Source organism: Arachis ipaensis, chromosome B10, assembly GCF_059453495.1.
Source record: "Arachis ipaensis isolate K30076 ecotype BB chromosome B10, ASM5945349v1, whole genome shotgun sequence".
In the NCBI taxonomy this organism is placed as follows: domain Eukaryota; kingdom Viridiplantae; phylum Streptophyta; class Magnoliopsida; order Fabales; family Fabaceae; genus Arachis; species Arachis ipaensis.
In genome coordinates, this window is record NC_142435.1 from 86183458 (window position 1) to 86208555 (window position 25098).

At 37.4% G+C, this 25098-nt stretch overlaps 1 protein-coding gene across 1 annotated transcript; it reads left to right on the forward strand.

Moving 5' to 3' along the window:
* The first annotated feature begins 20395 nt into the window (after positions 1 to 20395).
* On the forward strand, positions 20396 to 20833 carry LOC107620670 (uncharacterized). Its single transcript, XM_016322800.1, has one exon. The coding sequence runs from the start codon at positions 20396 to 20398 to the stop codon at positions 20831 to 20833; it is 438 nt and encodes a 145-aa protein (XP_016178286.1).
* Positions 20834 to 25098: the final 4265 nt, after the last annotated feature.

The following is a 25098-nucleotide window of genomic DNA, read 5'->3' on the forward strand; positions in this document are numbered from 1 at the left end:
ATAGTCTCAGTTTGACAAACCGGACTTGATTTATGAGACGAGAGAGATAATAGTATAATGTTATCATTATATTAGTATTAGAAAATGCTTGAATGATATTATAAGGTTACCTGGTCTGTTTTTGTTAAAAACAGAAAATCGGTTTAACCGGGTTTACGGTTTACTGGTGCAGCTCAGCACCAGCACTCTCTGATGAATTTAGTAATGCTAAGGCCTCATTATACATGTTCTATTATCATAATAAATATGTTACTAGTGTGATTTATGCTAGTAGCTCAGAAAATAATTTTTAGAGATGCTTTTACAAGTGTTCCGATACACCTAGTTTTAGTAGTTATACACCTGAGATATTTTAATATTATTTTAATCCACCTCCAATCCAACCAATCACAACTCACCTTACACCCCCAAGACCTCCAAGGCTGTCTCATTTCATCATTTTGGCCGAAAATAACAAGAGAGAAAAGAGAGAAACTTTCATGAACACTTAATCTTCAAAGCTTGATTTCTTCTGAACTAAAACTCAAATCAAAACTCCGATTTCACCAAAATGATCCTCTCTTCTTCCTCTACATAACCATGTAACCTATCAAGGATGGAAATAAGGTGAGATGGCTGTCTCCCTCCCATTTCAATTCGGTTTTCAAGGAAAACCATGCAAAAGATGTGTTTTCTTGATGTTCTTCCTTAGGAATCATGCTTAACTTGACTTGAGGGCCAAGAAACGTGAATTTTCAGTAAGTCTAAGGTGTGATATCTCTTCCTAATGTGCTGAGGGAGATTTGGTCAGTTGAGAGTTTGTGGATTTAAAGTTGTTCTTGAAGTGTTTTAGGAGGAAAAAGTGCTTAAGGACCACCTGAAAGTCTAACTGAATTAGGAGCAGCAAAACCAGGTAGGGTGTCACGAAATTAATCTTGATTATTTGTGTTTGAGTTGTGTGAATGTTGTATTATTTGGCTGTGCTAAAAATTGGTTGCATATATGATTGATTCTTGGTGAAAATTTGGTGAAATTTTGATGAAATTTGATGAAATTCAAGCTTTAAAGTTCATGTTCTTGGGCAGCTGGAAAAACGAAACCCTAAGCTTAAGTTGAGGTTCAATTTGTGTTAAAATCATGTAGAAAAGATGGGGTTTTAGTGGCTGCTAATTTATTATGAATTATAGTAAAAATCGGTTGCTGAAAAGACTAAAAAACGGGTAAAAACAGAGAAAAAATCTGAAGAATTTATGAAGAACATGAAGAACACTTTGAGTGTGATGAAGAAAAATGAAGAACACCTTTTTGATTCATAAAAGGGCAAGGAAGTAATTAATTTGGTGTTTGGGGGGTTATTTTGTAATTTCTGAAAGTTAGGGTGGTTAAAGTAGAAATATTAAAAGTTACGGGTGGTAAAAAGTGAATTTTTAAAGGTTAAAAGTTAAAAAGGGGTAATTTTCGAAAAAATTAATGATAAAATAAAAAAAATAATAAAATATTAAATAATAATATTTAATTAAAAATAATATTTTAATAAAAATAATAAAATAATGCGGAAAAGGCAGTTTTCTGTAAAAGCTTTAGAAAGACAACTTTAAGTGCAGAATCTCATAATTACCTTCATAAAACACTTAGGGAGTGGTAAAAACATATTAGTGAGGCAAAGATAAATAAAAGATAAAAAGTTGAAGAAAATATTAAAATTGAAGAAAAGTCTGTAAAGTTTTAATGACAGAAAAACAGACAGAGACTAGTGAAGGAACTAGGGCAACATAGTTAGTCCTGGAATTGCGAATAGGGTTAGGTATTATATGAAAAGTTAAACTGTTTCAGTATAGACTTAATGAACCTATACTTGGGACAGACTAACTATTCATACCAAAATTTACATAAGCTTTAAATACAGACGTTAAACAGAGAAATCAGAGCAGAGTAAAGAAATACAGAGAACAGAGTAACCAGAATAAAGTAAAGAGGTAAAGAGAAAAAGAGTAATATAGATACAGATGAAAAGAGTAATCAGAAAAGAGAAAAGAGATGCAAAGAACAGAGTAATTAAAACAGAGTAAAGAGATACAGAGAAAGGAAGAGGTACTGCATAAGAATGTGAAAGTGATGATGAATAATGAGAATGATAATGAATGATGATAATGAGAAGGATTATGTGATGATCTGCTGCGTGAAGGCAGTCAGATAGATGGTGGTACGACCACTAAGAGTGCTTTCCTGGGATACTTAGCTATAATGCTATTCTGTAAGTCAGAGGACTCGTACAGAGGTATCGAGAACACACGACTAGCATATACTCCTGTAAGTCAAAGGACTCTTACAGTGAGAGTGTGTGTGTATGCTCCTGTAAGTCAAAGGACTCTTACAGTGAAGGACTCTTACAGAGAGTGTGTTGGGCAGATATAAGTTAACTAGCTCCGCCATGCAAGTCAAAGGACTCTTGCAGTGGGTTGCTAGTGCCGCCCTGCAAGTCAAAGGACTCTTGCAGTGGTTTGCCTCACAAGTCAAAGGACTCTTGCGAGGGACATTGCCAACAGGAAAGCCTTACCTGGTCAGAGGACTCCGGGTAACGTCGGGAGCGGGTATGTAACCGACAAATGAGCTCATTACCTGCGCTAGGGCTAGACATGCATCATATTTGGTTGCGCATTTCCTCTGTTATGATTGTTGTTTGAATGTATGCCTTCTTTGTTTTCATTCTATTCTCTGTGTCTGTGTTTTATTTTCTTGTATTCTTTTGTTTGTGTTTTGCTTTCTGTTTTCTTTATTTTCTCTATTTATCTGTTTCTTCTGTCTACTGCTTCTCGATATTCTGCTATTTATCTGCTAAATAACACGGAATTAATGAACTTAACTAATAACCCCGGCCTTACTAAGAACTCCCCAGTTCTTACCCCTTCTCTCTCCCCTCCCCCTTCAGATGGAAGTAAGAGTACCTTACCATAATTCGCTGATGATAGTTCGCAAGAAGAGGATTCTGCTCTAGATAGTCTTCTGAGTCTAGGGTGAATATCGTTCTCTGATTATATGTAAATACTGTGAGACCAGCCAACGTCTGCACCCCTTCGTATGCGCACTTTAACCTAAATCCTGTGTACGAGATTCCTATTGTGTGGCTACTTCATGAGGTACCAGAGAGACGTCATATGGCAACGTCTGATCGTGCAGAGGAATAGCAGATGATGTTCTATCTTTTGATGACGTTCCACCTGACTTGAGTTGTGAAGACTTAGAACGTACTTTCCCTCAGTTTAGTAGTTTAGAGGGACTAGGTGAGTATAGAGTCTAGGCTAGCCTGGGTGCCAGCTTAGGAACTTCTTGAACAGGTCAGGGCCTAGGATGTTGTATATATATATATATATATATATATATATATATATATATATGTGTGTGTATATAGTTATTATCTAGCTATATCTAGGGGTGTTCTAACTAAAGGTCTATACTCTAATAAAGGCTGGATAACTGAATGTTGCTAGCTACTTGTGAATGTATTTATGTGTGGTTGCTTAAAACTGTTTTATCTATTATCAGCTGTGAGTTGATTATGAATGATTCCGTCTATTAATTCAAACGTTTTCAAAAAAAAAGTAGCTCGCTAACTAACTACGCTTTTAACAATGAATCAGGCTCATATAATAAATAATCGATAATAATTAGGATGACAAATTGGTAGCACTCAGTTTCTGGTATGTCCTAGGCGTACTGAAAATTGGGTCGTTACAATTTGGTATCAGAGCAGTTCGTTCCCAGTAGAGCCTGGGGAGTGGACTGACTATGCTTCATTGCATACTCTGCTTGTGTGTCTCATGTCGTTAGGGTATCTTTAAGATACATTTGGCATGAATGTCTATAAGTGCTCATTTTTGGAATGTTCGTACCTAACTTGAGATATTAAGACTGATCACCTTAATGTTGATTGTTTGGTGCGAATAAGACCTTAATCACTGTGAATAGGCATGGTTTAATCGAGTTCCGAACGACAAATTCGTGTGAGGCACAACTATTCTTATAGCTGTTATGATCTCCATGGCCATGGCTATGTGATATTTAGATGCTGTAAGGAACGAACTGATATCTTCGTTAGGATGGCTTGAAGGAAATAGACTACTTGAAGATGGATTCTTGCATGCGGCTGAAATTTTGAGGGCAAAATTTTCTTTTAGGAGGGTAGAATGTAACAACCCTAATTTTCGAGTACGCGAGATCTTTTCTGAATACACGGATTTCTCCGAAAGATCAGTAAAGGGAATACCTCTTATGTATCATCAAGCATCTCAATCCTCATTGTCATTATATTATCTTTAACTCAGGACCTTAGTTGAGACAAGCTCGATAACGCGGTCACGAAGAACCTAGTTTTTGAACCGTATCGGTTAGGGGTTTTGATTCGGTTTTTCGTAAATAGTCTCAGTTTGACAAACCAGACTTGATTTATGAGAGGAGAGAGATAATAGTATAATGTTATCATTATATTAGTATTAGAAAATGCTTGAATGATATTATAAGGTTACCTGGTCTGTTTTTGTTAAAAACAGAAAATCGGTTTAACCGGGTTTACGGTTTACTGGTGCAGCTCAGCACCAGCACTCTCTGATGAATTTAGTAATGCTAAGGCCTCATTATACATTTTCTATTCTCATAATAAATATGTTACTAGTGTCATTTATGCTAGTAGCTCAGAAAATAATTTTTAGAGATGTTTTTACAAGTGTTCCGATACACCTAGTTTTAGTAGTTATACACCTGAGATATTTTAATATTATTTTAATCCACCTCCAATCCAACCAATCACAACTCACCTTACACCCCCAAGACCTCCAAGGCTGTCTCATTTCATCATTTTGGCCGAAAATAACAAGAGAGAAAAGAGAGAAACTTTCATGAACACTTAATCTTCAAAGCTTGATTTCTTCTGAACTAAAACTCAAATCAAAACTCCGATTTCACCAAAATGATCCTCTCTTCTTCCTCTACATAACCATGTAACTTATCAAGGATGGAAATAAGGTGAGATGGCTGTCTCCCTCCCATTTCAATTCGGTTTTCAAGGAAAACCATGCAAAAGATGTGTTTTCTTGATGTTCTTCCTTAGGAATCATGCTTAACTTGACTTGAGGGCGAAGAAACGTGAATTTTCAGTAAGTCTAAGGTGTGATATCTCTTTCTAACATTCTGAGGGAGATTTGGTCAGTTGAGAGTTTGTGGATTTAAAGTTGTTCTTGATGTGTTTTAGGAGGAAAAAGTGCTTAAGGACCACCTGAAAGTCTAACTGAATTAGGAGCAGCAAAACCAGGTAGCGTGTCACGAAATTAATCTTGATTATTTGTGTTTGAGTTGTGTGAATGTTGTATTATTTGGCTGTGCTAAAAATTGGTTGCATATATGATTGATTCTTGGTGAAAATTTGGTGAAATTTTGATGAAATTTGATGAAATTCAAGCTTTAAAGTTCATGTTCTTGGGCAGCTGGAAAAATGAAATCCTAAGCTTAAATTGAGGTTCAATTTGTGTTAAAATCATTTAGAAAAGATGGGGTTTTAGTGGCTGCTAATTTATTATGAATTATAGTAAAAATCGGTTGCTGAAAAGACTGAAAAACGGGTAAAAACAGAGAAAGAATTTGAAGAATTTATGAAGAACATGAAGAACACTTTGAGTTTGATGAAGAACAATGAAGAACACCTTTTTGATTCATAAAAGGGCAAGGAAGTAATTAATTTGGTGTTTGGGGGGTTATTTTGTAATTTCTGAAAGTTTGGGTGGTTAAAGTAGAAATATCAAAAGTTACGGGTGGTAAAAAGTGAATTTTTAAAGGTTAAAAGTTAAAAAGGGGTAATTTTCGAAAAAAAAAAAGTACCTCGCTAACTAACCACGCTTTTAACAATGAATCAGGCTCATATAATAAATAATAGATAATAATTAGGATGACAAATTGGTAGCACTCAGTTTCTGGTATGTCCTAGGCGTACTGAAAATTGGGTCGTTACAAATCTCGCCAAGAATTTGTTTACCACATATTCCCAGGTTGTTAAACTCTCCTTCGGGAAGGATTCTAGCCATTTAGATGCTTTATCCTTGAGTGAAAAGGGAAAGAGTAGCAGTCTATAAGTGTCAGGATGAACACCGTTAGACTTCACAGTATCACATATCTTTAGGAAGGTGGTTAGATGTTGATTGGGATCTTCTTGGGCACTTCCTCTGAATGCATAGTTGTTTTGAACAAGGGTGATGAGCTGGGACTTTAGTTCAAAGTTATTGGCATGTATGTTTGGCTTTTGGATGCTACTTCCACAGTTTCCTGGGTTTGGATTGATATAAGAGCCTAGAACTCTTCTCTCTTATCCAGCATGATTCACTGGACCTTCTCTGGCATGGTTGTGAGCTTCTTCTTCATGGTGGTTCTCCATATTATCCTCCATGTCTGGTTCAAAATACTCTTCCTCTTCCTCAGCACCAACGACTCTCTTTCCTCTTGCTTCCCTCCTTGATCTAAGGAAGGTCCTCTCAGGTTCAGAATGAAAGGAAGCTGAAGCCCCGCTTCTTCTACCTGTCATACAACCAACAAGGCAAAAAGCAAGAAAGAAATTGAATGGAAATTACTCTTGTTAGAATGGCTGTTAGTGTGAGTGATGTAATATATCAAACAGTTAGTGGGTTAGTGAACTAAATTGTAAACAACTGAAGAAAACACAACAAATAGGTAAGGGAAAAAGGAAAGAAAATAGCTAAAACTGAAAGTAAATCACTCAAATGGAATTAAACAAATCAAAAGAAAAATGCTCAATCTAGTTATCTTCCAACTTAATCATTGTCGATACAAAATCAATCCCCGGCAACGGCACCATAAACTTGATGCACGGAAACTTGTCTCTCAACAAATTTCCCTTCGGCAAGTATACCGAATTGTCATCAAGTAAAAACTCACGATAGAGTGAGGTCAAATTCCATAGGGATTGATTGGTCAAGCAACTTTAATTAGAGAAATGTTCTAGTTGAGCTAAGCAGAAATTGAATTGAGAAATTGCAGAAAATTAAATGGCGGGAAAGTAAATAACAGAAAATGTAAATGCAGGAAATAAATGGCAGAATGTAAATGGCATAAAGTAAATTGCAGAATCTTAAATGGGGATTTGGGGAGATGAGCAGAAATGGGGGATTCATTGTGTAACAACCCTGATTTTTGAGTACATGAGATCTTTTCCGAAAGTACGAATTTCTCCGAAAGATCAGTAAAGGGAACACCTCTGTTATATCATCAAGCATCTCAATCCTCATTATCATTATGTCATCCTTAAGTTAGAACCTCCTCTGAGGCAAGCTCGATAATGCAATCGTGAAGAACCTTGTTTTTGAACCGTATCGGTTGGCAGTTTTGATTCTGATTTTCGTAAATAGTCTCTGTTTGACGAACCAGACTCGATTCATGAGAGGAGAGAGATAATAGTATAATATTATCATTATATTATTATTAGAAAATGCTTGAATGATATTATAAGGTTACCTGGTCTGTTTTTGTTAAAAATAGAAAATCGGTTTAACCGGGTTTATGGTTTACTGGTGCAGCTTAGCACCAGCACTCTCTGATGAATTTAGCAATTCTAAGGCCTCATTATACATGTTCTATTCTCATAATAAATATGTTACTAGTGTCATTTATGCTAGTAGCTCAGAAAATAATTTTTAGAGATGTTTTTACGAGTGTTCCGATACACCTAGTTTTAGTAGTTGTACACCAGAGATATTTTAATATTATTTTAATCCACCTCCAAGTCAACCAATCACAACTCACCTTACACCCCCAAGACCTCCAAGGCTGTCTCATTTCATCATTATGGCCGAAAATAACAAGAGAGAAAAGAGAGAAACTTTCATGAACACTTAATCTTCAAAGCTTGATTTCTTCTCAACTAAAACTCAAATCAAAACTCCGATTTCATTAAAATGATCCTCTCTTCTTCCTCTACATAACCATGTAACTTATCAAGTATGGAAATAAGGTGAGATGGCTGTCTCCCTCCCATTTCAATTCGGTTTTCAAGGAAAACCATGCAAAACATGTGTTTTCTTGATGTTCTTCCTTAGGAATCATGCTTAACTTGACTTGAGGGCCAAGAAACGTGAATTTCCAGAAAGTCTAAGGTGAGATATCTCTTCCTAACATACTGAGTTAGATTTGGTCAGTTGAGAGTTTTTGGATTTAAAGTTGTTCTTGATGTGATTTAGGAGGAAAAAGTGCTTAAGGACCACCTGAAAGTTTAACCGAATTAGGAGCAGCAAAACCAGGTAGGGATTGACAAATTTAATCTTGATTGATTGTGTTTGAGTTGTGTGATTATGATATGGTTTGGCTGTGCTTGAAATTGATTGTTTGTATGAGTAATTCTTGTTGAAATTTTGGTGAAAATTTGATGAAATTTGATGAAATTCAAGCTATGAATGTGTGTTCTTGTGGCTGCTGGAAAACGAAACCCTAGAGCTTAATTTGAGGTTCAATTTGTGTTAAAATCATGTAGAAAAGATGGGGTTTTAGTGGCCGGAAATTTATTTTGAATTTTGGTAAAAATCGGTTGCTGAAAAGACTGAAAAATGGGTAAAAACAGAGAAGGACTTTGAAGAATATACGAAGAACATGAAGAACACTTTGAGTGTGGTGAAGAACATTGAAGAACACCTTTTAGATCTTAAAAGGTCAAGGAAGTAAAATTTTTGGTGTTTAAGGGGTTATTTGGTAATTTCTGAAAGTTAGGGTGGTAAAAGTAGAAATATTGAAAGTTATGGGTGCTAAAAAGTGAATTTTAAAGGTTAAAAGTAAAAGGTAAGTTAATTTTCGAAAATTTAGTATTAAAATAATAAATAATAATAAAATATTAAATAATAATATTTAATTAAAAATAATATTTTAATAAAAATAATAAAATAATACGGAAAAGGCAGTTTTCTGTAAAAGCTTTAGAAAGACAACTTTAAGTGCAGAATCTCATAATTACCTTCATAAAACATTTAGGGAGTTGTAATAACATGATAGTGAGGCAAAGATAAAGAAAAGATAAAAAGTTAAAGAAAAGATAAAAACCAAAGAAAAAGTCTGTAAAATTTTAATGACAGAAAAACAGACAGAGACTAGTGAACGAACTAGGGCAACTTAGTTAGTACTTGAGTTGCGACTAGGGTTAGGTGTTATATGAAAAGTTAAACTGTTTCAGTATAGACTTAATGAACCTATACCTAGGACAGGCTAACTATTCATACCGAAATTTACATAAGCTTTAAATACACATGTTAAACAGAGAAATCAGAGCAGAATAAAGTAACACAGAGCACAGAGTAACCAGAGTAAAGTAAAGAGATACAAAGAAAAAAGAATAATATGATAAAGAGAAATGGTTTGAGCCAGGATATTGTAAAAGTGAAAGATGTAAAGTTTGTACAATATGATTGAACAGAGAAAGAAAGAGGTACTGCATAAGAATGTGAAAATGATGATGACTAATGAGAATGATGATGAATAATGATAATGAGAATGATTATGTAATGATCTGCTGCGTGAAGGCAGTCAGATAGATAGTGGTACGACCACAGAACGTTTTCCAGTGTTACACAGCTATTGAGAGATGTACCTGCAACTGATAACCTGGGATCACTTGCAGAGGATATTAATTCATACACGGCTAGAATGCCGCACCTGTAAGGCAAGGATTGCTCACAGAGAATATGATTTCATACACGGCTGGAATGCCGCCACCTGTAAGGCAGAGTTTGCTTACAGAGGATATGACGCATACGTCGGTTAGTGAGAACTGTACTTATGCTAACTGGAAAACCATACCCGTTTCAGCTGCTTCGGGTTACGTCGGGAGCGGGTAGAAACCGATAGATGAGCTCATTACCTACGCTAGGGCTAGACATGTATCATATTTGGTTGCGCATTTCCTTTGTTATGATTGTGGTATGAATGTATGCTTTCCTTGTTTGTATTCCATTCTCTGCGCTTGTGTTATTTTCTTGTATTCTTCTTTTTGTGTTCTGCTATCTGTTTTCTCTATCTTCTCTACTTATCTGTGTTTTCTAATTACTGCTTCTTTGTATTCTGCTAATAGTCTGCTAAACAACATAGAATTAATGAACGTAACTAATAACCCCAACCCTACTAAGAACTCCCCAGTTCTTACCCCTTCTCTCTCCCTTCCCCCTTCAGATGGAAGTAAGAGTACCTTACCATAGTTCGCTGATGACCGTTCGCAAGAAGAAGATTCTGCTCTAGATAGTTTTCTGAGTCTAGGGTGAATATCGTTCTCTGTTTATATGTATATACTGTGAGACCAGCCAACGTCTGCACCCCGTTTGTATGCGCACTTTAACCTAAATCCTGTGTACGAGATTCCTATTGTGCGGCTACTTCATGAGGTACTAACGAGACGTCCTGTGGAAAAGTCTGATCGTGCAGAGGAGTAGCAGATGATGTTCTATCTTTTGATGACGTTCCACCTGACTTGAGTTTTGAAGACCTAGAACGTACTTTCTCTCGCTTTAGTAGATTAGAGGGACTACGTGAGTATAGAGTATAGGCTAGCCTAGGTGCCAGCTTAGGGACCTCTTGAACAGGTCAGGACCTGGCATGTTGTATGTATATACATGTATATAGATATTATTTAGCTATATCTAGGGGTGTTCTAACTAACAGTCTATATTCTAACAAAGGCTGAATCACCGAATGTTGTCAACTACTTGTGATGTATTTATGTGTGGTTGTTTATAACTGTTTTATCTGTTATTATTTGTGAATTGATTATAAATGATTCTGTCTATTAATCCAAACGTTTTCAAAAAAAAAATACACCTCGCAAATTAACTACGCTTTTAACAACGAATCAGGCTCATATGATAAATAATAGATAATAATTAGGAAGACAAATTGGTAGCGCTCAGTTTCCGGTATGATTTAGACATATTGAAAATTGGGTCCTTACACATTGGGCTTAGGAGATGTTGCATTCTCCGGATCAAGTTCATTCTCATCTCTTCCTCAATCAATGCATTCATTGATCTTCTTGGCAATCTTAAATGATTGGATCCCAATTCCTTGGCAACCCAATCTCTCTAAGCTTGAACAATTGCCCAATTTCTTGATTTAATTGCTCATGGGAAGAGATGAAGTTTGGTTACTGATTATACCACATGCATTTCCAAATCAAAGTGTTGGTAGGATTATATGTCACTATATCCATCCAAACCCCAATTTGGTCCAGCATGAAAAAGGATTTCTAACATGATCTCCTCATTCCTCTTCCAAGGTTCAGAGGAGATCCAATTATGGAGAGCTTCTCTTCCAAGATAGCTAACCAATTAGATGAAGAACGAAAGCTTTCTAGTAAAATCAAGAGAAAAGAAAGAAGAAGAATAATGAAAACTATTATTGATCCAACAAATTACAACAGAGCTCCCTAACCCAATGAAAAGGGGTTTAGTTGTTCATAGCTCTGGAAATGGAAAGCAAAAATGAAAAGTGCATTCTGAAATTAAACTAGAAGTTGCAAAGAAAGTAAAATATACAGAGTATAGTTCTCAAGTTCCAGATCTCTTTTCAATTCAAAACTATCCCTATATATACTACTCTTCAGACCTTCTAGTTAGCTCTTCAAGTCTTGGATATGGGCCCTTGATCTTTAGTTGAAGCAGTTACAGTCTTTAGTGGGTTCAGCTTTGCTTGCAAAGAAAGTGTGAGTTAGGCATGATGGGAAGTTAGTTAGGATGTTAGTGGCGTTAACGTTAAGTGAAAATTTTGGTTCGAGAGCGTTAGTGACGATAACTTTGTCACTAACGTTCCAAACTAAGTGATCCACGTTAACTTCAACATTAGTGGTACTAAGGTAACCACTAACGTTGCCTCTTTAGCCCTTCGCAAGCGTTATTAGTACTTACTTTTACCAATAACGTTGCTCCTGGTCCCTTTCTTCCACGTTAATAATCCACGTTAGTGTAACTAATGTGGCCCTTAACGTGGGCATGCCCAAGCTTCGAGAGCGTTAGTGACACTCACCTTTGTCACTAACGTTTCAAAGTGCCCCCTTTTTCCCACGTTAGTTCTCCACGTTAGCGTAACTAACGTGGCCACTAACGTGGGTATGCTAGCCATCTCCAACGTTAGTAACAAAGGTTAATGTCACTAACGTTGGCACATCATCTCTTGCTCTACGTTACTGATAAACTCTGATTTTGTGGTTTATCTTGTGCTTATTTTGGGGGATTTTATCAACTTTTCTCACATTTATTCAAAGAAATAGCATGGTTTTGCAATTCTCCCTTGATTTGTGCTTAAATGTGAAAACATGCTTTTTAGGCCCTCAAATTGGTGATTTTAACTCACTTTAACTCCATTCGATGCCTTGATATGTTTGTTGAGTAATTTCAGGTTCATAAGACAAGTATTGGATGGAAGAAGTGAGGAGAAAAGCATGCAAAGTGGGAGAACTCATGAAGAAATGAAGGAAGTGTAAAGCTGTCAAGCCTGACCTCTTCGCACTCAAATGATCATAACTTGAGCTACAGAGGTCCAAATGAGACGGTCCTAGATGCGTTGGAAAGCTAACATCCGGGGCTTCGAAATGATATAAAATTTGCTATATGTTGCCTGACACATAAGGGCGCGCACGCACCATGTGCGTGCGCGCACCGATTCTGCCGTGGGTCCACTTTAATGAAATCGCCCCCAGCGATTTTGCAGCTCATTCTGGGTCCAATCCAACCCATTTATGGTGCTATTGAACCCAAGGATTGAAGGGGGAATGAACCAAGTAGTCATAGTTTAGTTTTCATCATGTTTTAGGTAGAATTCTAGAGAGAGAAGCTCTCTCTTCTCTCTAGAATTTACGGTAGTTTAGGTTTAATTTTCTTAAATCAACTTTTAATTCTTGTTTTAATTTAGTTTGTCCTTTTAATTTCTTGTTGTTACATTTCTACTCTTTTTAGTTTTACTTGTCATTTTCTTTATTTTGTCCTCTTTTATGTTCATGAACTCTTGTTGGAATTGGATATTTTCTTTTATGAAATTTATGTTTGATGTTCTTTTAATTGTTGATTTGAGTTGTGAATTTACTTTCCTTGTAATTTGTAGTTGGTAGATTTTACTATTCTTGCTCATTTACCATGCTTTCCTTTTATGCCTTCCAAGTGTTTGATAAAATGCTTGGTTGGATGTTAGAGTATATTTTGAGCATTCTTGGCTTGGAAAGAGTAATTAGGCAATCTTGAGTCATGAAAACCCAACTCATGTTGGTGATCTAGAGTTGTTAGCTAATATTGTTTCCATTGACGCTAATCTTTTGCTAATTTAATTAGTGAGTTGATTAGGACTTTTGGAATATTGTTTCCATTGACGCTAATCTTTTGCTAATTTAATTAGTAAGTTGATTAGGACTTTTGGATTGAGATTAGCTGGTCTTATTAGACTTTCTCTCATGGAAGATAATATGATACCTTCTTCCAATGTTGGAGATGACGTAATAAGATAAATTCTTGTTATTATTGTGGTATGATTGATTAATCTTGTTTGACTTTCTCCCTATTTGTTGGAGTTGACTAAATAAGATGAATTAATCATTGCATGACTATGATAGAAAGCCTATGATCTCAATCTTTGCCATGATGTCTCTCTTTATTAATTGCTTTCTTTAATTGCTCTCTTTATTTTTCTTTTCATTTATTCTCTTGTCCTCTTATCAAACCAAAAACCCCCTTGCATCTTCATAGCTAATAATTGAGAACTTCATTGCAATTCCTTGTGAGACGAACCGGAGTCTAAATACTCCGGTTAAAAATTCATTGGGGTTTGTACTTGTGACAACCAAATTTTTGATTGGGAGGATTGTTTGTTGGTGTAGAACTATACTTTACAACGAGACTTCATTCAATTGAGGAAATTCTATATCACGACAATTTTCTTAAATCAAAATGGCGCCGTTGCCGGGGAGTTGCAATGGTGTTACATTATTGGCTATTGTATATATTGTGAATAGCTTGATTTTTGGTTTTGTTTGTTAGTCTTCATTAGTTTTAGGATTTGATTTTCTTTGTTTCTTATTAGAAATTGTTTTTGTTTTCTCTTATCACCATGAATTCTCATCACTTTGGCCATGAGTTTGGTTCAAACTATGTTGTAGGAAATGGAAGCTTCAATGAGGATGTGCATCAAGGATTTGGAGATCAAAGGTGGGAGGAGCCCCAAGTTTATGGACAACCTTCTTGGCAACAACCTCCTCCGGATTCTTGTGGGTATAATCCTAATCCTAATGCATACCAATCTAATGTATGTGATGACCCTTATTGTGATTGTCAACCACAACCACCATATACATATGACCCTTTCCTTCAACATAGCCTTCAACAACCATACTCACAAGCCCCATACCACCAAACACCTCTATATGATCCCAACCCATACCCACCATGCCAACCACCTTGTGAACCATATAAACCATGTGAAGAACCACCCCAATTCCACCACCAATACTCTCAAGAACCACCACCTTCATATTATTACCAAAATAAATCACCTCCCATTTATGATAACTTTCAACCACATAATGAATTTCCCTTTCCACCACAACCCTCTATGGAAGAACACCCATACCCATCCATCCAAGAGCCAATGGATCATATCAAGGAAAAAATTGATTGGCTTCAAGCAATAATCCGTCAAAAGGAGCAAGAGGAAGCCCAAAGGAAGAATTATGAAGCTATCGAGGCTAACCTTTCCAAAATTAAAGCCAACTTAGACTCATGGGACTCATGCAACAAGCAAAGCACCTCCATGGATGAATGTGAGGAATCAACCGAAGGAAGGAGCATGAAGGAGATTTTAGAATCTCAACTTGAGGACAAGGAGATGGGGTATGTCTTGCAACAAGTGGAGGAAGAAGAGATTGTTGAAGAAGAAGAAGTGGTTGAAGAGTTAGAAGAAGTTGAACAAGAGGTGGATTTCAAACTTTAGAGCACTTCCACACCAAGTGACATTGTTGATGATTTTGTGGAAGTTGTTGAACCTTCTTCCAATGAGCTTGAATTTGGGGTTGAGGAGGATAATACGCAACCTCCTAAGCATATAATGAATGATGAAGAATTGGAAGAAGGTGAGCAAAGAACAAATCTTCCTCTTGGAGATGAGCCCACACCAACACATGATCTATTGGTATTTGAAGAATTTTCTCCTCTTGAAATTGAGGTGGATGTTGAGACAAGTTCCACATTACCTCCAAGTTGTGATATGAAGAATGGAGAAGAGCTAGAAGAGGTTGGTGAGGAAGTAATTGGACATGAAGAGCCTTGTCAAGAGGTGAAGGTTGAAGAAGCTTGCCAAGAGGTGGAGGTATTCAAAGAAGAGCAAAAGGGAATAAAACTTACAAGACCATTGGAGACGTCCCTTCCTAAATCGCCATCCAACATAACATTCAAGTGGGTAAAATTCTTATCTCTAATCTTTACTTTCCCACTTGAATATGGTTTGATTGAAAATGATGGGCAACTTAGAGCTCTTTGTGGGGTTAACAATAAAAGGAAATTGAGTAGTGGGTGGAAATGCCAATCAAGGTTCCTTATGGTTGGAAACTCAAAGTCTAAGTGCAATGGTTGGTATAGTTCTCAACTAAAGGGGTCTAGGAAGGTGCTTTGGTGTTTACTTGAGAATTCGGATCACTTGCCACCCAAGTGGAATTGTCTTGATCAACTTGAAGATGGGTGTAGAAACAAGATTTGGGATCCGAGTATATATGAGGATCAATTTTGGGAACCCTTAGCTTGTGAAGGACTCCATCAAGACTTGTTGCAACTCATTGGAAATTTTGGAGAAAAATGGAAAACCAAGCATTGGTGGAGGTTCCAAGATGAATTCAAGCACAAGCCACCATAACAAGGAGCTTCCCAAATGTCCAACTTAAGGACTTAAACTAAAAGTGCTAGGTGGGAGACACCCCACCATGGTAAACTCTTTCCACTCTCTTTTAGATTCAGTTAATAAGTGATTGGAGTTGCCATTGTAGGTAGTTTTTGTTATTTTCTATACTCTTATTTATTTTTCTTTGATTGATTAGTTGTTTCTTAGTTTGTTTTGATTAGTTTAGTTGTTGTTGAATTGTATTTTGCTTGTAGTATAAGTTTTGTTTTTAGTATGCTTGAAAATTTTTCAAAACTAAAAAGATTTGTTGTTAAATTTGATTTTTGATTGTTTTAGAATGCTTATAGATTAGGGGAGTGCCCTTTTTTTTTTTAAAAAAAAAAAGGAAAAACGGGCATCCACGCGCAAGCGCACTGTGCGCGCGCGCGCCGGTGGTGCATATCACACTCCTGGTATAAAAAACCAGAGAGTTATGCCAAAGTTGTGCCCACTTTGCGCTGCGACCTGACGTGCCAGCGTACATGACGCGTCCGTGCCGGTCGCCATCTTCACATCCACGCGTATGCGTGCTATGCGCGTATGCGTCGCTTGTCCCGTCTGCCCACCTGCGCGCACGCGTGCGTGACGCGTACGCGTCGCTTTCCGCGCCTTGTTTCTCCCCTGTTTTCTTTCTTCCTTCTTCTTTCTTCCTTTCTTACTTTCTTTCCCTTCTTTATTTCTTTTCAAAAATTCTACTTTTTATTTTTCTTATTTTCATCTTCTTTATTATATTGCATTTGCATATTATCACCCATTGCATTTTAATTTTGTTTTTATAAATTATTCTTATTTTCTTTTCTAAGTTCTTGTTTTAATAATGGTGTTGGATTCTTATATTCAATTGTTGAGGATTTCTTGGTTAATCTTGGTGCTTTGTGACTTGTTTGACATTAATTGTAATATTTTCTCTACACACAAGATTAGTGCTTTAGTCTTTTCTAACTCATGATCCCTTGTTTTTATACTTCATCATCATTGAGTTAGGATGGGACCAAATGCTCTCACGCTTACCACTAATCTTGTTTGTGTCAATTATTGATTAAGCTTGATGCTCAATATGCTCTTCATGCTTTAACTTGTTCTTTTATCAAGTATTAATTGATATGCCCTTTGCCTATATTGTTCTCTCACTTACATGCGTAGCTAACATGTAGTGAGAACCTCACTCTTATTTGGCATTAGCCCCCGCCTATGTTCTACTTGCTCTGATATCTTTGATATAGGCTTAATTATCTTTCTTTCTCTTTCCTTTTAGGTTGGCCACCAAGAAGGAAAGGAATGGAAAGGCTTCTAAATGGGGCAACAAACAAGTTCATCCGCACAACCTTTTGAAGGAGCTCATCAATTGTAGCAACCCGTCCACCTTGCTCTCCTTTGCATGCACCGAGGACAGTGCAAATTTCTAAGTGTGGGGAGGTCGTCCGACCGATCTCCATAGTAACAACTTCCTTTTTCAACACCAATTTTTAATTTTTGTCTTTGTTAGAATAGTTGTTGCATTGCATGATAGGTTGCATATTAGTTAGAATTTGTACATATTTCACCATTTCTTTTTATGATTAGGACTACTTGGTTAGGGTGATGATATCTTTTCCAAGAAAAATTATTTTAGGGCACCCTACCAATTTGAAATTTTTTTTTTGTGAACTTGCTTGAAGAATTTATTTTGGAACATGGCTTTTGAGCTAAGAACACAAGCATGTGAGTTTTGAGCTTAATTGTGTGGTTACATCTTATAACCACTTATTTCCATTCTTGTGTGCATTATTCTCTCTCTATGATTGTAATCTTTGATTTGTTTGATTCTTTATGTCCATTATTACATGTATACATGCATTTATATGATTGAGGCCATCATTTCATTTAGCTCACTTACCCAAATACCCTACCTTTCATCAACCATTGTTAGCCGATTTGAGCCTATTTAATCCCTTTCGTTCTTAATTTTAGCACATCACTACCCCTAAGTGAAAAACAATAAATGTCCTTAATTTGGATCTTTGATTAGCTTAACTAGTGAAGGTGTGTATCATTTGGGTGTGGGAAACTTGGGACATAGGTTGGGGTAAAAGTGTCATTTTATTTTTGTTGAAAATATTGGGAATTGGGTACATATTCATGCACTATATGTAAAACCATATGCATTGATACGTTTGTATAAACTAAAAAAAATTTTGATAAAGAAAAAAATGTATAAAAGAAAAAAAATATATAGAAAAAGAAAAAAGAGAAAAAGAAATAAAAAAAGGGGACAAAAATGTCCCAAAGTAAAGTTCAATAAAAATCAATACATATGAAATATGAATTAAAGAGAATGCATGAGTATGTGAAAAAGTGGGAATCATGGGTAGCTAGATTGTGTATTAGAATTTTATAGGTTGCTATATAGGTTTGGTGAGAGCTTAGGCTAGCCCCATTACAACCTATGAATAAGTCCTCATGATGAATGTATGCATGCATTGAATAATTGTTGATTGTTAGATGAAAAACAAATCATGGAAAGCATGAGTAGAAGAGAATTGAGTGAATCGACCCTATACACTTGAGCGACTATAGCGGATACACTTCCGGTGAGGGTTCGATGCTCAATTCCTTGTTCCCGGCTTTCATGAGCGTTCTTCTTACAAGTCTATTTGAACTTCATTTTAATATTTGAATTGGTAGGATTCATGAATCATCGTATGATCTTAGCCCTACTTGTTCATACATGTTCTTGGAGATTGATTTGCTCTTGACCAAGTAGGTAGAATCATTTTGCATTTAGTTGCATTCATATAGATAGGTGTATATAGTGTAGATTTTGAGCATTCTTGGCTTGGAAAGAGTAATTAGGCAATCTTGAGTCATGAAAACCCAACTTATGTTGGTGATCTAGAGTTGTTAGCTAATATTGTTTCCATTGACGCTAATCTTTTTCTAATTTAATTAGTGAGTTGATTAGGACTTTTGGAATATTGTTTCCATTGACGCTAATCTTTTGCTAATTAAATTAGTGAGTTGATTAGGACTTTTGGATTGAGATTAGCTAGTCTTATTAGACTTTCTCTGAGTATGAGGATAACATGATACCTTTCTCAATCGTCGGAGATGACGTAATAAGATAAATTCTTGTTATTATTGTGGTATGATTGATTAATCTTGTTTGACTTTCTCCCTATTTGTTGGAGTTGACTAAATAAGATGAATTAATCATTGCATGACTAGGATAGAAAGCCTATGATCTCAATCTTTGCCATGAATGTCTCTCTTTATTAATTGCTTTCTTTAATTGCTCTCTTTATTTTTCTTTTCATTTATTCTCTTGTCCTCTTATCAAACCAAAAACCCCCTTGCATCTTCATAGCCAATAATTGAGCACTTCATTGCAATTCCTTGTGAGACGACCCGGATTCTAAATACTCCGGTTAAAAATTCATTGGGGTTTGTACTTGTGACAACCAAATTTTTAATTGGGAGGATTGTTTGTTGGTGTAGAACTATACTTTACAACGAGACTTCATTCAATTGAGGAAATTCTATACCACGACAATTTTCTTAAATCAGTTACCCTTCACGTTAGTGGTCTTAACGTGACCACTAACGTAGGCAATCTTGGCCTGATCCAACGTTAGTGACAAAGGTGAGTGTCACTAATGTTGGCAATCTCTTTACTCCACGTTAGAGTCCACGTTAATTGGACTAACGTGGCTCTTAACGTGGCGTAGTGTGGCATTTTGGAACGTTAGTGGTGCTTACTTTCACCACTAATGTTGGAGCTTCTTTTTCCTTCCACGTTAGCTCCCACGTTAGTGTAACTAACATGGCAACTAACATGGCTTATGATGGCTTTTGAGGGTGTTATTGGTGGTAACTTTACCACTAACGTTGCAAGCTTGCTCCCTTTCCACGTTAATGGTCACGTTAGTGAGACTAACATGGCTCTTCATTGCTTCCTTTGTCCAGAAATCAAACAAACAAGGTGCATCAAATCTTTGTTTCTAGTCATGAGATCATGCATCATCCATATTGTCATTCAATTCATGCATAATTCTCATGAAATCATGTAAAGTTCACAATGTTTGCTTGAATCAAGATGTAAGTGTATATTCACCCAAAACTTTCTTATTTACTAAGAAAATGCATGAAACTACCCTAAAATAGTAAAGAAAAAGGTCAGTGAAACTGGCCAAAATGCCCTGGCATTAGTCATTAACTTTTTAAGGAAGAATATATTCAGCAGATATGGGGTTCCAAGAGCTCTTGTAAGTGATGGAGGGAGTCACTTTTGCAACAAGCATCTTGAGACAATCCTCCTTAAATATGGTATGAAGCACAAAGTGGCAACCCCATACCTCCACAAATCAATGGTCAAGCTGAAATCTCAAACAGAGAGCTCAAGAGAATCCTTGAAAAGATTGTTGGAAACTCAAGAAAAGATTAGTTCAAGAAGCTGGATGATAAATTATGGGCCTATAGGACAGCTTTTAAGACACCTATTGGCATGTCTCCATACCAATTGGTGTTTGGAAAAGCTTGTCACCTACCAGTGGAACTTGAACATAGAGCATTTTGGGCTCTAAAGATGTTGAACTTTGATAATCAAGCTGCTCAGGAAACAAGGCTACTACTACTCAATGAGCTGGAAGAATTCAGAAATCAAGCTTATGAGAATGCTAATATTTATAAGGAAAACACAAAGAAATGGCATGATCAAAAGCTAGCAAGAAGAGAGTTTATAGAAGGCCAAAGAGTGCTACTATACAACTCAAGGCTCAAGTTCTTCCAAGGGAAGCTAAAGTCCAGATGGTCTGGACCTTTCACATTCCTTAAGGTGTCTCCCTATGGTCATGTAGAGCTTATGGAGGACAAGACACAGAGGACCTTTACTATCAATGGCCACAGGCTTAAGCACTACCTGGGGGACTCTTTGGATGAGTAGAGAGTGAGCTACAACCTCAACTAAAGAGGGAGAAATGTCAAGCTAGTGACGTTAAAGAAGTGTTGGTTGGGAGGCACCCTAACAACCATATCCTTTCAATTTCTTGCTTTCTAGAAGTAGTTTATGATTGTTAACCTAGGTAGTTTAATTTTTAGTACATTAGTTGATAGTCATTGGTTTATTCTCTTTTGTTTACTGGAAGTGCAAATATGCTAAACACACTAATTGAGGGTGATTGAGTGGGCTCAGAAACTAGCTAAAAAGCTAAGTTTGGTGTGGCCACTAATCAACTTAATTTAGGCTTACTACTTATTGATTAAATTAACTTTGAAAGTAAGCCCAAAAATTAAGTTTGGTGTGGCCACCACCATAAGAAACTCACACGGCAAGCCCAAGATGGTTTGAGTTTGAAGCATTTAATAAATTGGTGGGTGCATAAAAAGTGATTTTAATGTGTACGAAGGGATTGGAAGAGAAGAAATGTGAAAGAAGTAAATTTATTCCACCCTTATGAACACATTATAATCTAATGATGAAACCAATTTATTAGATGCAATGAGATTAAGTTTGGTCCCCCAAGGGACACTCATCAATTGCATTTTAATTGACTCATAATAGAGGAAATATGAAGAATTCTTTTTGTCATTACTGATGGGGTTTTCGGTCTTCAATTTTAAGATAGGTGGGGCCCACTTGATTGATAATTCACTAGGCAAGGAGTCAAAGTGTACTTTCACCATGGAACCCAACATCTGAAGGAAGCCAAAGGGATGAGGATTGGCGCCTCTTCCCACGCTAGGCGCCACTCCCAAGTGGGAAAACATTTAATTGCTTTTTACTTCCCACCTTCCCCATCCTCCAAACTACCCTTTCTTCTTATAAAAGCCACTTACCCCTCCACTCCCCTCTACACTTCAAACCCAACTTCACACCCAAACCTCTGCACTTCCTCTTCCTTTTGTTCCCTTATCTTTCTATTCTCTTCTACTTGATTAGGGATAATCAAGTCCTAAGTTTGGTATTGTGGAGCAAACCCTTGCTTTGCTCTCCTTTCTTTACTTCTTTCTTCAACTCTTCTTCAACCTTTCAAACCTCTTTTCTCACCCCAATGGCACCACCAAGAGCCTCCTCATCAGAGAAGAGAAACACCAAGGAACCAACCTCCGGATCCTCAAGCTTCAATGAATACAAGTTCCTCTCATCATTCAACCAAAACCCATTTTATGGTTGGGTGAGTGAGAGGAAAATCATTCCAGAGGTGGGCTTCCAACTTGGAAGGAATGAGCATCCAGAGATTAATAGAGAGACCAACAATACAGGATGGGCACTCTTGTGCAATCCACCAAGGAAGGTGGTGGAGAGCTTAGTCAGAGAGTTTTACGCCAATGCAGTGTCACAACCTGGGCAACCTTATGGCTATCTGAGTTATGTTAGGGGGAAAGCTATTGACTATAGCCCCTCCAACATAGATAGGATACTGATGGTGAAGCAAACAAACTTCACCCGGAGCTATGAAGAGAGGATAAAGCAACAAGATCCTGGCTATGAAGAGATTCTGAATGAGATTTGTGTACTGAATGTGCAGTGGATCAATGACAAAGACAAAAAGCCCAACCAACTGAGGAGAAGGGATTTGAGCGCCCAAGCTAGAGGGTGGCTAGATTTTGTAAGAAGGTTTCTCAACCCAACATCCAACACTTCAGAGGTGACATTGGAAAGGGATCTGGGAATGGATGACTGTGACGAGCTTCAAACTCGCGAGTGTTGGGCGTAGTGACAGACGCAAAAGGATCAATGGATCCTATTCCAACATGATCGAGAACCAACAGCTGATTAGCCGTGCGGTGACAGTGCATTTGGACCATTTTCACTGAGAGGACGGGAGGTAGCCATTGACAACGGTGAAACCCAACATACAGCTTGCCATGGAAAGGAGTATGAATGATTGGATGAAGACAATAGGAAAGCAGAAGTTCAGGAGGAACAAAGCATTTTCATACGCTTATCTAAAATTCTCACCAATGAATTACATAAGTATCTCTATCCTATTTTATATTTTATTCATCTTTTAATTATCAATTCTCCATAACCATTTGAATCCGCCTGACTGAGATTTACAAGATGACCATAGCTTGCTTCAAGCCGACAATCTCCATGGGATCGACCCTTACTCACGTAAGGTTTATTACTTGAACGATCCAGTGCACTTGCTGGTTAGTTGTGCGGAGTTGTGACAAAGAGTTGAGATTACAATTGTGCGTACCAAGTTATTGGCGCCATTGAAGATCACAATTTCTTGCCACCAGCCTACATGAGAAGGCTGGAATTTTGGAAGCCTAAAGACACCCAGGCACAAGAAGGATCCTCAAAGAAAAATGGTGATGACTCCTCCTCCAAGAAGAAAGACAAGGGAAAAGGGCCAATGAATTGAAGCTGCTCCAAGAATCAAAGGCTGTTGAGTCCCATGGTTGATAATCTCAAGTTTTTAATTCTGAATTTCTGTTAAGTAGTTTGATAATAGTTGCAGTGTTAGGATAGTTGCTTTAATTTCCTTATGCTTAAGCTGTTTATGAGTCCTTTGTGCTTTGACTTTAATTTTAAAGAAAGAAAATGCAATGTTGTTTAGGTCTCATGATCATCAAATAAAGAAAAGTTTGTTTCCATAAGAGTCTATGGTGAGTTGTGCAAGAATAAGAGTAAAAGAGATTAAGACCAAGTGAGATTATTCAAAACGAAGGGAGAAAGACTTAATGTTCTACTGCTTGGCGTCATGGTGCTGATAAGACTACTATTTGGCTGATTGCCTTCCCATTTTCTCTTGAGGGAAAGGCGAGAGAGTGGTACTACACTCAACCTGAGGCAGTGGTTACTAATTGGGATATGCTCAGGAGAGAGTTCCTAGACAAACACTTTCCGGCTGAAGTTACAGTTAGACTAAGGACAGAGATCTCCTGTATTATCCAAGGAGAGTCAAAAACCCTTTATGAGTACTGGGAACGCCTCAGAAACCCCTTAGATTCATGTTTCCACCACAAGATTGATGAGATGGTGCTGATCAGCTACTTCACACAAGGCATGAAGCCTCAGGATAAGACCACACTAGATACTGCAAGCAATGGCTCTTTGAAGAAGTACAAGACGGCAACAGAAGCGTGGCAGCTGATTGCCGATCTAGCTGAGTCCACTCGGAATGCTAGGCACAGGAACCACCATCCCAAAGCTATTGTAGAGGTTTTCTCTAGCAGTGAGACTACTGCTCTTACACAGGCTATATGTGAGATGACCAACCTACTGAAGCAGATACAGCTAAATCAACAGCAACCTCAGCCTCCCCCATCACAACAAAGTCAACAATTGGTTCCTCAAAGAATTTACGGAATATGTGCTGATTATAGTCATTACACTGATGAGTGTCCACAACTCCAACAAGAAGACAACACCTTGGCAGCTACTCACAACTTCTATGACCGCCCGAATCAAGGATACTATCAACAAGGCGGCAATAATAACCAAGGTGGGAACTATAACCAAGGTTGGCAGGATAACTCCAACCAGGGGTGGAGAGATAATTCTAACCAAGGCTGGAGGGATAATTCCAGCCAAGGATGGAGGGACAACAGAGGAGGCAGAGACAACAATGGAAATCAGAGGTGGGGCAATAACAACAACAATAATAACAGACAGCAGAACCAGAACCAGCCTTACAGAGCACCTCACTTAAGGCAGTCCCAAGCGCCTCAGAACAACCAACAGCAGATCCTTCATATCACTTACCCCTTCCTCTTCTACTGATTAAATGTTTCGTTCTCTTGCACAAGGATAGCAAGACATGCAGAATTCACTTAATTCTACCTTAAACGGTCTGACCTCTACTGTACAAGCGCTTGTCTCACAGATTGGATCAATGAACACTTCCAACAATCAACCTCCAAGCTGCAGTGGAATTTCTTCTCAACCCTTACCCAACCCCAAGGGTGGCATCAATGCCATCACTTTGAGGTCTGGAACCACACTGCAAGAGAGAAATCAGGAGGAGCCAAGCAAACAAGAAAACGCCCCAGTTGAGGACATGGTTGAAGTGGAGGATGTTGAAGAGGAAGATGAAGTACAAGACATGGTTGAAGAAAAAGCAACTCAACCCAAGAATGGTGCACTAGAAGAGGCTAAAGCTACCAGAGACGCCATCCCTATCCCATTTTCGCACCTTGCAAGAAAGCCCAGAAAGCAGATGGAACTCGATCCCAAAATAGTAGAAATCTTCAAAA

Coding starts and splice junctions, on each gene's coding strand:
- LOC107620670 (XM_016322800.1), top strand. CDS start 20,396: ATGTCTCCATACCAATTGGTGTTTGGAAAAGCTTGTCACCTACCAGTG.